This window comes from Perca fluviatilis, chromosome 9 (assembly GCF_010015445.1).
Source record: "Perca fluviatilis chromosome 9, GENO_Pfluv_1.0, whole genome shotgun sequence".
NCBI classification, from domain to species: Eukaryota; Metazoa; Chordata; class Actinopteri; order Perciformes; family Percidae; genus Perca; species Perca fluviatilis.
The window spans coordinates 2,520,168-2,534,298 of NC_053120.1; the positions used below are offsets into that span (position 1 = coordinate 2,520,168).

A 14,131-nucleotide genomic window follows, 5' to 3' on the forward strand; every position below is an offset into this window, starting at 1 on the left:
TCTTACGTCACAACAGGCTCGCAAGTCCTCCCCAGTGCCGTGGTTATCTGACTCAGTGCGTGCTGAAAGATCAACCATACGGGCAGCGGAAAGGAAATCTAAACACCCAGATGATCTGCTTACCTATCAGTCTCTTCTTTCCTCCTTCACTGCCTCTATTTCTGCGGCAAAAAGCTCTTTTTATCAATCCAAAATGTAATCCTCTGTCTAAAACCCCCCAAAACTTTTTTCCATCTTCTCTAACCTCCTACATTCCTCCAGTCCACCTCCTCCCTCCTCCCTCCTACCAACCCACTTTGTAAACTACTTTGTAAAAAAGATAGATGACATACGCTCTTCCTTCTCCACCACACCTCCTAAAATCACCTTACCATCCATCACATCCAGTACTCTTTCACCCCTCTATCTCGAAATCAAATTCTTACTTTGATTACCTCTGCCCGCCCAACCACCTGCCCCCTGGATCTTATCCCTTCTCACCTCCTCCAGTCCATTGCTCCTGACCTGCTTCCTTTCCTAGCTCATCTCATTCCCCAATGCCCTCAAGGAGGCAAGAGTGACCCCACTACTCAAAAAACCAACACTCGACTCCTCTGATGTAAATAACTATAGACCTGTCTCCCTTCTTCCATTTCTATCTAAAACTCTTGAGCGTGCCATTCATAATCAACTCTCTACCTATCTCCACCAGAACAACCTTCTTGATCCCCACCAGTCTGGCTTCAAGGCTGGTCACTTAACAGAAACTGCCCTCCCTGCTGTCACTGAGCAGCTTCACATCGCTAGAACAACCTCTCTCTCTTCCATCATCATCCTTCTGGACCTTTTTGCTGCCTTTGACACAGTGAACCACCAGATACTCATTTCGACACTCCAGAATCTGGGTGTCTCAGGCTCTGCGCTCTCATTGCTCACATCTTACCTGGCAGACCGAACCTACCGGGTAACTTGGAGAGGATCTAGCTCAGAGCCTTGCCCACTCAAAACTGGGGTTCCCCAGGGATCAGTTCTGGGTCCCCTCTTCTTTTTCTCTGTACACCAACTCTCTCGGGCCTGTCATTCAGTCGCACGGCTTTTCTTATCACTGCTACGCGGATGACACCCAACTAATTCTCTCCTTTCCTGAGTCTGAAACTCAAGTAGCAGCACGTATCTCGGCCTGTCTGACTGACATCTCTTCTTGCATGTCCGCACATCATCTGAAACTCAATCTTGACAAGACTGAGCTCCTTTTCCTTCTAGGGAAAGTCTCTCCTACCCAAGACCTGACTATAACAATTGACAACTCTGTGGTAGTCCTCGCCCAGACTGCTAGAAACCTGGGTGTGACACTTGATGACCAACTCTCCTTCACTGCCAACATTGCTGCAACCACGCGATCATGTAGATACATGCTGCATAACATCAGAAGGATACTTCCCCTTCTAACACAGGAGGTGGCTCAGGTTCTGGTTCAGGCTCTAGTCATCTCACGTCTAGACTACTGCAACTCCCTCCTGATTGGCCTACCTGCATGTGCCATCCGACCCCTGCAGCTCATTCAGAACGCAGCAGCTCGACTTGTCTTCAACCTCCCCAAGTGCTCTCACACTACACCACTCCTCCGCTCTCTTCACTGGCTACCAATTGCTGCCCGCATCCGCTTCAAGACACTAGTACTTACATACAGTACACTAGTACTCTCATACACTACACTAGTACTCTCATACAGTACACTAGTACTTACATACAGGGCCACGAACGGATCAGCCCCAGCTTACATCCAGGACATGGTCAAACCATATACCCCAACCCGCTCACTCCGCTCTGCATCAGCCAAACTGCTTGCTGCCCCCTCACAGCGAGGGAGAACTAATCACTCAACCAAATCCAGACTGTTCACTGTCCTGGCTCCTAAATGGTGGAACGAGCTCCCCATCGACATCAGGATGGCTGAAAGCCTACACATCTTCCGCCGAAGGCTAAAAACACATCTCTTCCGACTACACCTCGGATAAAATATAAAAAAAAAAAAAAAAACTGCACTTTTATACGTTTCTTTGTAGCTTTGCTTATTTAAAGCTAATGTACTTGCACTTACTACTTGTTGTCTAGAGTTTGGACCTTCTCAGTTGAATGCACTTAATTGTAAGTCCTGATTATTTATATGGAGCCTGGTGGAGATATGCTGGCTCTGTACACGCTAAAAGTCCTGATTATTTACATGGATTCTGGTGGAAATATGCTGGCTCTATACACGCTAAAAGTCCTGATCATTTACATGGAGTCTGGTGGGTTTGGTGATGGTGATTTTGGGGCTGTTCCATGTTAAACTAAAAGGATCTTACTCTTTAACCAAAAGGTCTATCTCTGTAGGGATCCATCCCATAATGTTGTCAGACACTTAGAATAATAATCTGAGTCTGTCAGCCACTTACACACAGGAAAATCCAGCTTGAAAACAAACTAAATTACCATTTAAATGAACTCATATTATTAATTGAAATGTGACTTGGAGTGAGCTGTCCAGATGATCCACTTACCCATCACAATGAACACAAACAGACTCCACTGCATCTTCACCCTGTTAGATGATAATAAACACAGTTATTTTTGGCAGACAGAAGAACAGCCCGTCTTTATGTTTTAGGGATGCAGTGTATGACCCAATCACTCAGGTTGCAAATCAAAGATTGGGTTATATACTGTATCCCTAAACATAAAAGGCTGTTCTTCTGTCCGTTTCGCCCCCCCTCCCGACGGCTTATCTCACTCCGCCAACATTTGAATATAATTTTCATATTATTTATTTTAACACAAATTCAAAAAGTCCAACAGGAAGCACATGAATGCAAATGTCACAGTTCAAGGTGTTACACTGTTGACTTGTTTAACTTTTTTGTAACTTCAATAAATGTTAAAATGCAGATAAGCAACAAAAATATAAAAAAAAAACTGTCAAAAACTTTAAAAAAAACGTTGATAAAAGCGACAAAACTAAAAAAAAATCTACAAAAAGTGTCGGAAGCTAAAAAAAAAAATGCAGAATTTTTTTGAAAAACGTGCCAGTATTGCTTTAGCCGGGGGGACAACACAAGCATTAAAATGTGAAATCAAACAGCCGAGTTTATAACTTATCAAAAAAGTTTCTACATCAGAAATTTTCTTTTAACCAAATTGTCAAAAAATAATGTGGATGGTTCTATATATGACGCTCTTCACAAGTTACATAAAAGATCAGCTGAGTACTTTCATTGAATTTGGGTGTTTTATTCAATTTTATAGCATTTGGAAAGAAAAAATGATAAATAAATAACTTTAAAAAGAGTGACAAAAATGTCGGAAAAAACAACAAAACATAAAAAAAGAAAGCGCAGGAAAAATGTGCCAAAAACATCGGTAAGAAGTGACAAAAAAAACGTATAAAAAACTTTGGTGAAAAGCAACAGAAGTGTCCAAAAAGACGACCAAGACGTGAGTTAAATAGTACATTTTGACCCAGAAAAATAAAAAGTAGCACTGTTGATGAGGACGACAACAGAAACGTTAAAATGTGAAATCAAACAGCCGAGTTTATAACTTATATTTCATTTATTTTTATTTATTTATTTGATAGGGACAATGCTCATTGATCAACAGACAAATTACTTGCTGTAAACAAGCCAGAGTTAGCTACAAATGCTAGTTTCCAACTTATATAGTTTATGACTTACATCTTGTGAATGTCCAACAGCTTCACTCTGCTCTGATGGTTCTCCCTTTCTGTGCTCTCAACACTTTATTAATCCTCTTCATACACTCTGGTGTCACTTTGAATATTAAAATATCAAAATGTCAGATCTGTATCATGGCCTGGTAACTTCCCCCTGTTACCTTCATGTAAACATGTTTTTGGTATTCCTTATTTAGTAACATAGAGCGGGAGAAAGCATGGACAAACTTTATCCATAACAAGATTAAGGACGTCTCTTTCAAGGTTTTATTACACAAACTTGTGTTACAAAGATATAGGGCCCTATATTGCACCCAGCACAATTGACTTGAGCAAGGCCCTTAAAGGTAACTTTCAGGATTATTTTTCATGATTACTTACTGACTTTTGGAAAAGATGTTGCATTTATTAAAGTTACAACACACACACACACACAGACACACACACACAGAGACAAACACACAAGTCAACAGTGTAACACCTTAAAATGTGACATTAGCATTCATATGTTTCCTGTTGGGGATTTTTTGAATTTGAGTTAAAGGAAATAATATGAAAATTATATGAATATCTTGGTGGAGTGAGGGGGAAACAGACAGAAGAACAGTCTGTCTTTATGTTTAGGGATACAGTGTATCACCCAGTCCCTCAGGATGCAAATCAAAGATTTAACTATTCATCACATTCAGCTGCATCGTAAAGGGAAACGTTTGGGGTTTTTTTTCAACCAGGACTCTATGTTCCCATGTGTTTGTGTCTCAGTGACTGATGGGAACAACTATCTTTAAAAATGGTCCAAAGAAAGAACCAAGCTGTAATGTAACCCTACAGGACAGATGTTCAGCAGCAGTTAGAGTCCACTAAAAGGTCTGTTTTAGCTGATTGACACACAAACACACACACACACACACACACAGACACAGACACACACAAACACACACACACAAACAGACACACATGCACACACAGACACACAGACACACATGCACATACACACACACACACACACACACACACACACACACACACACAGACATAAAACTGTTAATACTCCACCAGTACTGTATACGCGCCACTCACCAACTTATTACCACTGTACTGTTACTCTTGTTTTTGGAATTCATGGTCAATAAACCTCTTTTAAAGGAAATTATACCACATTATTTAGTCAAAAAAGCAGAAATTATGAATTATTTTGACTAATATTAGAGTAATGTATGTTGATGGATAATCATAGACTGGTGTATCAAAGTTTAGTCCGAATACTGTTTAGAAACCATTTACATTGTTTTCAAATTCTTTAAAATTTAAGAAAACACACAAAATGTGATGAAAGTATAGTGATCATTAATTGTACTTGTGAAGACCGTTGGAGGGAACCATCCTTTTTGATAACGTGTCAATTTTGACCCAAAGGCAACAGGAGTGTTAAATATTGAGATATAAACATAAAGAGTTTGAAGGAGAACTGGAAACCTTATCAGTATATAAATCAGATTTTACATGCCGTATTACGTTGAATACAATCCCTCCTATGCAAATCCACAAAGACATTAAAATGTGAAATCAAACAGGCGAGTTTCTAACTTACATCTTTACAAACATTTAACCCTCCTGTGGAATTTGACCCATTTTCAAAAAGTGTCTATATCAGAAATGTGGGTTTTCTTTCAACCAAATTGCCAAAAATGAACATGGAGGGTTCCATTTAACTCTCTTCTGAAGTAAAATGAAGGATCAGTTCACTAATTTCATTGAATTTTGGGTATTTTATTCAATTTTATAGCATATTTCTGCTTTTTAAACAAAAGAAATTAGGTTTATTGACCCTGATTTCCCAGAATAAGTGTAAAACTCATTGTATAAGTTGTTAGTAGTGCCATTCAGTCAAACCAAGCGACAAAAAAGCAACACAAATATCAAAAAAGCATAAAAAACGTTGAAAATAAATTCAATAAAAAGTGCAGGAAGTTGGAAAAAAATGCAAAAGAAATGTTGAAAAAAGTGCTAACATTTCTTTATCCGTGAGGACAACACAGACATTAAAATGTGAAATCAAACAGCCGAGTTAATAACTTATATAACTTATATAGTTTATAACTTATATAACTTATATAGTTTATAACTTATATAACTTATATAGTTTATAACTTACATCTTGTGAATGTCCACAGCTTCTCTCTGCTCTGATGGTTCTCCCTTTCTGTGCTCACAACACTTTATTAATCCTCTTCATACACTCTGGCTGTCATTTGAATATTAAAATATCAACGTGTCAGATCTGTAGCATCAGGCCCTGATTGGCTAATCCGGAGCACCGGGAGAATCCCCAAAACTTCCCCCTGTTACCTTCATCTAAACATGTCTTTGGTATTCCTTTGAGTTTGACACACGTGATTTACATGAACATCCAGAAACTGCACGGCAAAAACAAAGACTGCTCTTATACTTGACTTCTGAGGAAGATATGTGCAGTCTAATTTGTTAGCGCCGGTCTGCAGTGAACCCAAAGAGAGCTGATGTGGCCCATTTGCATCCCTGTGGACCTCAGACCAGGTTTTGATCCCCTAACGCTGATAGAAAGGCCTGGATTAACCCTCGGCTTGTCTTACCATCCACCATGCAGGCTTTGGTTTGGTTTTTCTGGGTGAATATTTCTAATTAAAACTTTTTTTTGTGACGTTTTTGTCACTTTATGAAAAAAATAATTTCTCACTTTTTTCCAATGTTTTTGTCACTTTTTCTACCAATTTTTTTATCACAAATTTCCGATGTTATTGTCGATTGTTTTTGGCACCTTTTTTTTTGTTTTTTCCAACACTTTCTGTCTGCAGTGAACCCAAACAGAACTGATGTCTTACCATCCACCATGCAAGCGTTGGTTTGGTTTTTCTGGGTGAACATTTCTAATTAAAACTTTTTTTGGTGAAGTTTTTGTCACTTTTTGAAAAAAATAATTTCTCACTTTTTTCCGATGTTTTTGTCACTTTTTTGGATTTTTTTTCAAATTTATTTTGTCACAAATTTCTGATGTTATTGTCGATTTTTTTCCAACATTTTCTGTCACTTTTTTTCCAATGTTCTTTGATCATCATAGCCAGGGGTGCACATAACTGTGCACCATAGCAGATGGTGTCTGGTACTCACCCCATATGTAGCGTTGTGATGTGCTGCAACAGCAGCAATCGGCACAATGACTTGTTTCTCATACTTATTAATATTATTCCGTCCGTTTTTTGTCCCGCTAAGGCTCACAAAGTGTTGCCAACACGCGCACAGAAATGACATCATCACGTGTGTAACGCTCAGGAATGGTGTGCTATGACTTTTCTAAGAGATTTGCCACACGGTTTTCACGAAATCGACAAAAAACGGTGCAAAATTGTCCCATAATCTTGAATGGGAAATCGTTGGGAAATCGCTTAACATCGCTCAAAACAAGCCCCCTTTGGGACCATGCTGTATCGCCATACTTTAATGGAGAAAAAAGATTAAAAGTTTCTACCGAAGACAAGACTTTGGCCTTTATTGGGCTGAATGTGCATTCACATATCAAGCACGGTTTCTACGAAATCACAGTTTACGTATCGTCCTCATTTCAGACCGTTTCAGATTTTCCAATGTGTGTGTATGTGGCCGGAATGTTGAGAGTTAGAGTGGGAGTCAGAGTGGGCAGCTGCAGTACGATTCTCGGAAATTTTTCCAAACAAATTGCTCTCTACCCTACAGTTTTCACTCTTCATACATAATAGTTGGTCAAAATGTAGGAAATATTGTGGCGGTCGCAGACACGTGAGTATGGAATCCACTGGACGTAAACTTTTTGCTCTAGACACACCAACTGCCAATAGAAACAATGGCGTTACAGTACGATTTGCTGAAATTTCTTCCAAACAAATTGCTCTCTCCCATATAATTTTCACTCTACATTCATCATAGTTGGTCAAAATCTAGGAAATCTTGTCCCTGTCGCAGGCATGTGACTATGAAATCCACCGGACCTAAACTTTTTGTTATTTTGAAACCAACTGCCGATAGAAACTGTAACAAAAATGAAGCTGCAGTACTTCTTCAGACTGGTTGAGATTTTTCAATGTGTGTGTATGGGGCACAGAATGTTGAAAGCTAGAAGGTGAAACTGCATTATGATTCTCTGAAAGTTTTCCAAACAAATTACTCTTGCTCCTACAGTTTTCACTCTTCATACATCATTGTTGGTCAAAATGTAGGAAATTTTGTGACGGTCGCAGACATGTAACTACAGAATCCAACGGATGTAAAGCCATTTTGCCTCTTCCTCCCTGTATGACTTTCACCCCCCAGTTCCATCTTAACTTGCATGGGAAAACTAGAGATAGTTTTAGGGTGACCTTGTAGCCCCTATCTGTTCAGACAAACAGTGCTCACATTATGTTCCAGACTGGATGTCTCAGCAGTTAAGCAGAAACTGAGATAAACTGTCTTTCAATAATATGAGAATAAAAGTAGAAATAAAACATAAAAATATAAGGAACTAGAAAATTCCGGAAGAAATTTTGACAGTGTGCCTACTACTTTGTGCACATCCGAATAACACTAGCTAAGTAGATACATAGGTCACACTGTCACTGAGAGAGAGAGAGAGAGAGAGAGAGAGAGAATACGAATACGAGTCTGATGGATTTACGATGCTTAAAGTACTGATTATTTACATGGAGTCTGGTGGGTTTAGGATGCTTAAATAACTGATTATTAACATGGAGTCTGGTGGATTCAGGATGCTTAAAGTACTCATTATTTACATGGAGTCTGGTGGGTTTAGGATGCTTAAAGTACTGACTATTTACATGTAGTCTGGTGGGTTCAGGATGCTTGAAGTTCTGATTATTTACATGGAGTCTGGTGGGTTTAGCGACACAAGCCTCAGCAATTCAATATATATATAATTTGCTTACATTTTAAATACATACAGTGTTGTTTTAATGGTGAGGTGTTAATTGTCTTAACCTTTTAGAGATATACCTTTTTAAAACCTATTTAAGACCTTTCTGTTTACCAGAAACAGCTATGAAGTAGCTAGCGCTAAACCCACCAGACTCCATTTAAAAAACAGTACTTTTAGCTAGTATAGAGACAACATATTTTCACATATAAATCAGTAAACTATGTGTTTATTTCAACCAACACTAGAGTTGTGATGGTGGGAAAAGTGTAGAGGAGACCAAAAACGGCTTTTCCTAGTTTTATTTTGTTTCTGTCGACTTTTAATGTAGTGTGGTTTACGATGCTTAAAGTACTGATTATTTACATGGAGTCTGGTGGGTTTAGCGACACAAGCCTCAGCAATTCAATATATATATATATAATTTGCTTACATTTTAAATACATACAGTGTTGTTTTAATGGTGAAGTGTTAATTGTCTTAACCTTTTAGAGCTCTACCTTTTTAAAACCTATTTAAGACCTTTCTGTCTACCAGCAAAAGCTATGAAGTAGCTAGCGCTAAACACACCAGACTCCATTTAAAAAATAGTACTTTTAGCTAGAGAAGACCAACAACGACTTTTCATAGCTTTATTTGTTGTCTGTCAACTTTTAATGTAGTGTGTTTTACGATGCTTAAATGACTGTTTATTTACATGGAGTCTTGTGGGTTTAGCGACGATGTGTGTGTATGTGTGTATGTGTGTGTGTATGTATGTGTGTGTTTGTGTGTGTGTGTGTGTGTGTGTGTGTGTGTGTGTGAGTGAGTGTGTGTGTGTGTGTGTGTGTATGTGAGAGAGCATGTGTGTTTGTGTGTGTGTGTGTGTGTGTGTGTGAGAGAGAATGTGTGGTTGTGTGTGTGTGTGTGTGTGTGAGTGTGTGTGTTAAAGTACTACACTACCCATAATCCCTCTCTCTCCTTCTCTCTCTCCCTCTCTCTCTCCCTCCCTCCCTTCCTCCCTCCCTCCCTCCCTCCCTCCCTCCTTTCCTTCCTTCCTTCCTTGCTTCCTTCCTTCCTTCCCTTCCTTCCTTCCTTCCTTCCTTCCAGAAGTCTTCATGATCGGATGTGTGTGTGTCAGAACTTGTTGCTATGGTGATTTCGACAGTGTGGGAGTATGGAGGGGGAGACAGTGTCTTCCATGGGTCACACATATCCATGTAATGATAATTAATCCTCTTAAGTATGTTATGTAATTCAAAAACCATGGGTCCAAAAGGAAAAATGTTATGATCACCAGAGAGATAAAAGTCTGGCGAACCCATTGATGTGGTTTTTATGTTTGTGGTATGAAATATATGGGACACAGAGCAGGTAACAAACAGGGAACCATCTGCATCCTTAAGATACTTTTTTTCAGTTTCTATCGGCAGTTGGTAATTTGTTTGGAAAACTTTCAGAGAATCATAATGCAGCTTCACCTTCTAGCTTTCAACATTCTGTGCCCCATACACACACATTGGAAAATCTCAACCGGTCTGAAGAAGTACTGCAGCTTCATTTTTGTTACAGTTTCTATCGGCAGTTGGTTTCAAAATAACAAAAAGTTTAGGTCCGGTGGATTTCATAGTCACATGCCTGCGACCGGGAAAAGATTTCCTACATTTTGACCAACTATGATGAATGTAGAGTGAAAATTGTACGGGAGAGAGTCTATGGGACAATTTTGCGCTGTTTTTTGTCAATTTCGTGAAAACCGTGTGGCAAATCTCTTAGAAAGGTCATAGCACACCCTTCCTGAGAGTTACACACGTGATGATGTCATGTGTGTGCATGTGTTGGCAACGCTTTGTGAGCCTTAGCGGGACAAAAAACGGACGGAATAATATTAATAAGTATGAGAAGCAATAGTCATTGTGCCGATTGCTGCTATTGCAGCACATAGGCACACTGAATAATATAATAATATAATATATAATATATAATAATAATAATAATAATAATAATAATAATAATAATAATAATATAGACAGCAGGAGCACTTAAAGAAAGACATTTCAGATAATATCAGATATTAAGATAGTTTTCTTATTGGATACCAAATTAAGAGATTCAAAGTACTTGTTGCTTTTCAATGTTAACGTTGCATAATGACGTCACTTCATAACGTTGCCATGGCAATAGGGGAAAATGGCTGCTCTTATGTGAAGTAAACGCAACATTTTTTCAACTTTCTGCTAAGATATATTATGCGACTTTTTTGCAACGAAAATGCGGGGATTATGAATTCATGCATGCACCGCATATTTTCATATTTTGCGCGGAAATCAGCAATTTATGCGGGTAAAGTGCGGCGTATTTGAAAAAATGCGTCGCATGAATATGCATACTTTAGCTGATTATGCAATTGGATAATCGCGTTTTTCTGGAGGGACTGAGTAAAGGAACATCCTCCGAATAGGAAGACATGGGACGTGCGTGTTTAACTTTATGGAAGGCGAGGAGAAGAATATTAAACGGAGCTCGCCGCTGTTCTTCATTCGGCTCGTCTCGCCATCTGGCAAGTGGGCGACTGGACATTTCTTCTCGGCTAGCTTGTTGATTAGCAATGGCTTGCCCCACATTCGTATGCTCCTTGTTGCTCTTTTCATGTTTGTCAAATAAAGGCTGGTTGAAATTCTTTGAGCCTTTTATAAAACGCACCTGTTTTCTCTGCTAGATGTGGATTTGAGCAGCAAATCTTGCACCGCATTTCAGTAGCGCTCATCGTTAGCTTCGAGCCACTGCACATCTTGGAGCCACTTTTCCGAAAAAAAGTCTTTTCTCCGGCTCTGGCTCCAGGTGGCGTTTCTTTGTAGGTGGTGAAACGCCAAAAGAAGCTGCTTAATGTCTTTTGCTTTTTGGACATCTCTGACAGTAGTTGACGAGCAACATGTCATGTGTAAGGTTAGATGAGAATATCGGGCAAGTACGCAAAGGCGCGTAGTAACAATAGACAGTATATAATGGACCAAGAGATCCCGTGTCTCTGGACGGAGACCAGCGAAGGATATTATAAGCACTTTTCCGGTGATCTCTTGCTTTACTGAGCAGCCTCCAACTGAGAGACAAAGTAGATGTGACGTGAGCAACCTGTCTGAAAGTTGGAAGTCTTCTGGTAGCTGTGCCAAGAGAAATCTCAATCATTCCCAATCTTACAGAGACGGAGAGCGTAGGTATATGTAAGGAGATAACATAGGCACAGGCTAATTACTGATCACTAACATGCTAGTTAACATTAGTAATTAAACCTAAACAGCTAATGGAAGTCGAAACTGCCTGTGAGCTTCTCCTGTACTATACGGTAATTCCTCTACTGTGTGACAGTAAGTCTCGTGGTTATGACCCAATCGTTAGCCTATTGTTCTAAAAGCTTCTGCTACGGAGCCATAACATGAGGTACAAGGTAATGGAGCCTTTTATACATTGTCGTGTTTCTTTAGAAATAAACAACGGACAAATAGAGTCTTTAAACTCTTCAGATGTAAAGTTATTCGCTGTCAAGTGACGTCAAAATGAATGGGAGTCAATGGGATGCTAACAAGAGGTGATGGCTTGTTAGCATCAAAATGGCGCCACAGGAGGTTCCAGTTCTGAAGCAAAGCTTCAGAAGCGAAGCTTACCCCCCTTGGTTGTAACTCAAGTGGCATTCCTGATTTTTGTCGCGCATTCGTACCTGCGTACCAGTTATGTGCACCCCTCATCATAGCTATAAAATTTAATAAAACACCCAAATTCAATGAAAGTAGTGAACTGATCATTTATTTAACTTGTAAAGAGTAATGGTTGTATTCAACCATCCACCTTATTTATTTTGACAATTTCATTGAAAGAAATGTTAATTACTGATATCGAAACTTTTTGAAAACAGGTCAGATGTGACCTGAGGACATCAGGAGGGCTTTTATTTTGAAAAAGTCAAATATCTTTAGCTGTGTTGGAAGCTGTTCCCTCATTCCTCCCTCACCATTCCCTATATAGTGTTTATTAAATAGTGTGTGCGTGTGTTTGTGTGGGTAGGTGTGTGTGTGTGTGTTTGTAGGTGTGTGTGTGTGTGTAGGTGTGTGTAGGTGAGTGTGTGTTTGTAGTTGTGTGTTTGAAGGTGTGTGTGTGTGTGTAGGTGTGTTTCTGTGTGTGTTTCTGTGTGGGCGTTTCTGTGTGTGTCTGTTTGTGTGTGTGTGTGTTTCTGTTTGTGTGTGTGTGTTTCTGTGTGTGTGTTTCTGTGTGTTTCTGTGTGTGTCTGTTTGTAGGTGTGTGTGTCTGTTTGTGTGTGTTTCTGTGTTTCTGTGTGTGTGTGTTTGTGTGTGTGTTTCTGTGTGTGTGTGTCTGTTTGTAGGTTTGTGTGTGTGTGTTTCTGTGTTTGTGTGTCTGTTTGTAGGTGTGTGTGTGTGTGTGTGTTTGTGTGTGTGTGTGTCTGTTTGTAGGTGTGTGTGTATGTGTGTGTTTGTGTTATTCAAACCCACGTCCAACAGGTGAATATTTGATATGTAAAAGATTAACAGAAGATTTCTGTGTTCTAATAAAAACGACCAGTGGGACTTGAAAGGTTATTTGGGCTTTTATTCAAACTCAAAACATGCTTTAGGAAACCCAGCAGGGTCAAGTGTTAAATCCCAAACCTGGTTTTAATGCATGAACAGCCCCCCCTGGATGTAGAAACATGGTCCTTCTGTCTCTGACCCCCCCGAACACACATGGAGGAGTGGTGGGACAACTACAGAGAATATGCTTTGTCTTTTATATTCGACTTCTTCTCCACCTATCACTACTTACACGGCAACACAGTTAAGCAGATATTAACACGTTTATAAAGACTTGACTCGAAGGTACCAGAAGGGCTCGAAGGACTCGAAGGACCAGAAGGACCAGAAGCCTGACCTTTGCTGAATCAAATCTTTTTAGTTTCTTGACAGCAAACAGTGCCTGAATCTAGTAGCAAACAACAGGTGTGTGTGTTGGTAGTTTGTGTGTGTAGGTGTGTGTGTTTATGTGTGGTGTGTGTGTAGGTGTGTGTCTGTGTGTGTGTGTGTGTGTTTCTGTGTATGTCTGTGTGTGTGTGTGTGTGTGTGTATGTCTGTGTGTGTGTGTGTGTGTATGTCTCTGTGTGTGTCTGTGTGTATGTCTGTCTGTGTCTGTGTATTTCTGTCTGTGTGTGTGTGTCTTTGTGTGTGTATATCTGTCTGTGTGTGTATGTGTGTGTGTGTGTGTGTGTCTGTGTATGTCTGTCTGTGTGTGTGTGTGTCTTTGTCTGTGTATGTCTGTCTGTGTGTGTATGTGTGAGTGTGTGTGTGTCTGTATGTCGGTGTATGTCTGTCTGTGTGTGTGTATGTCTGTCTGTGTGTGTGTGTGTGTATGTCTGTGTGTGTGTCTGTGTATGTCTGTCTGTGTGTGTGTGTGTCTGTCTGTGTGTGTGTATGTCTGTGTGTGTGTCTGTGTATGTCTGTCTGTGTGTGTGTGTGTGTGTGTCTGTCTGTGTGTGTGTGTGTCTGTGTGTGTCTGTA

The 14,131-nt window shown here is 39.8% G+C and overlaps 1 protein-coding gene across 1 annotated transcript in view; it reads right to left on the bottom strand.

Moving 5' to 3' along the window:
• Positions 1-5,921, bottom strand: part of LOC120565579 (macrophage mannose receptor 1-like) — a 33,277-nt gene extending 27,356 nt beyond the window's left edge. Inside the window, exons 1-3 of the mRNA XM_039811481.1 lie at positions 5,847-5,921; positions 3,693-3,788; positions 2,523-2,563 (exon numbers count right to left, since the gene is read on the bottom strand). Of these exons, the coding sequence (XP_039667415.1) occupies positions 2,523-2,563; positions 3,693-3,694 (43 nt within the window). The 5' untranslated portion in view covers positions 3,695-3,788; positions 5,847-5,921. The remainder of the gene's footprint in view (positions 1-2,522; positions 2,564-3,692; positions 3,789-5,846) is intronic.
• Positions 5,922-14,131: the final 8,210 nt, after the last annotated feature.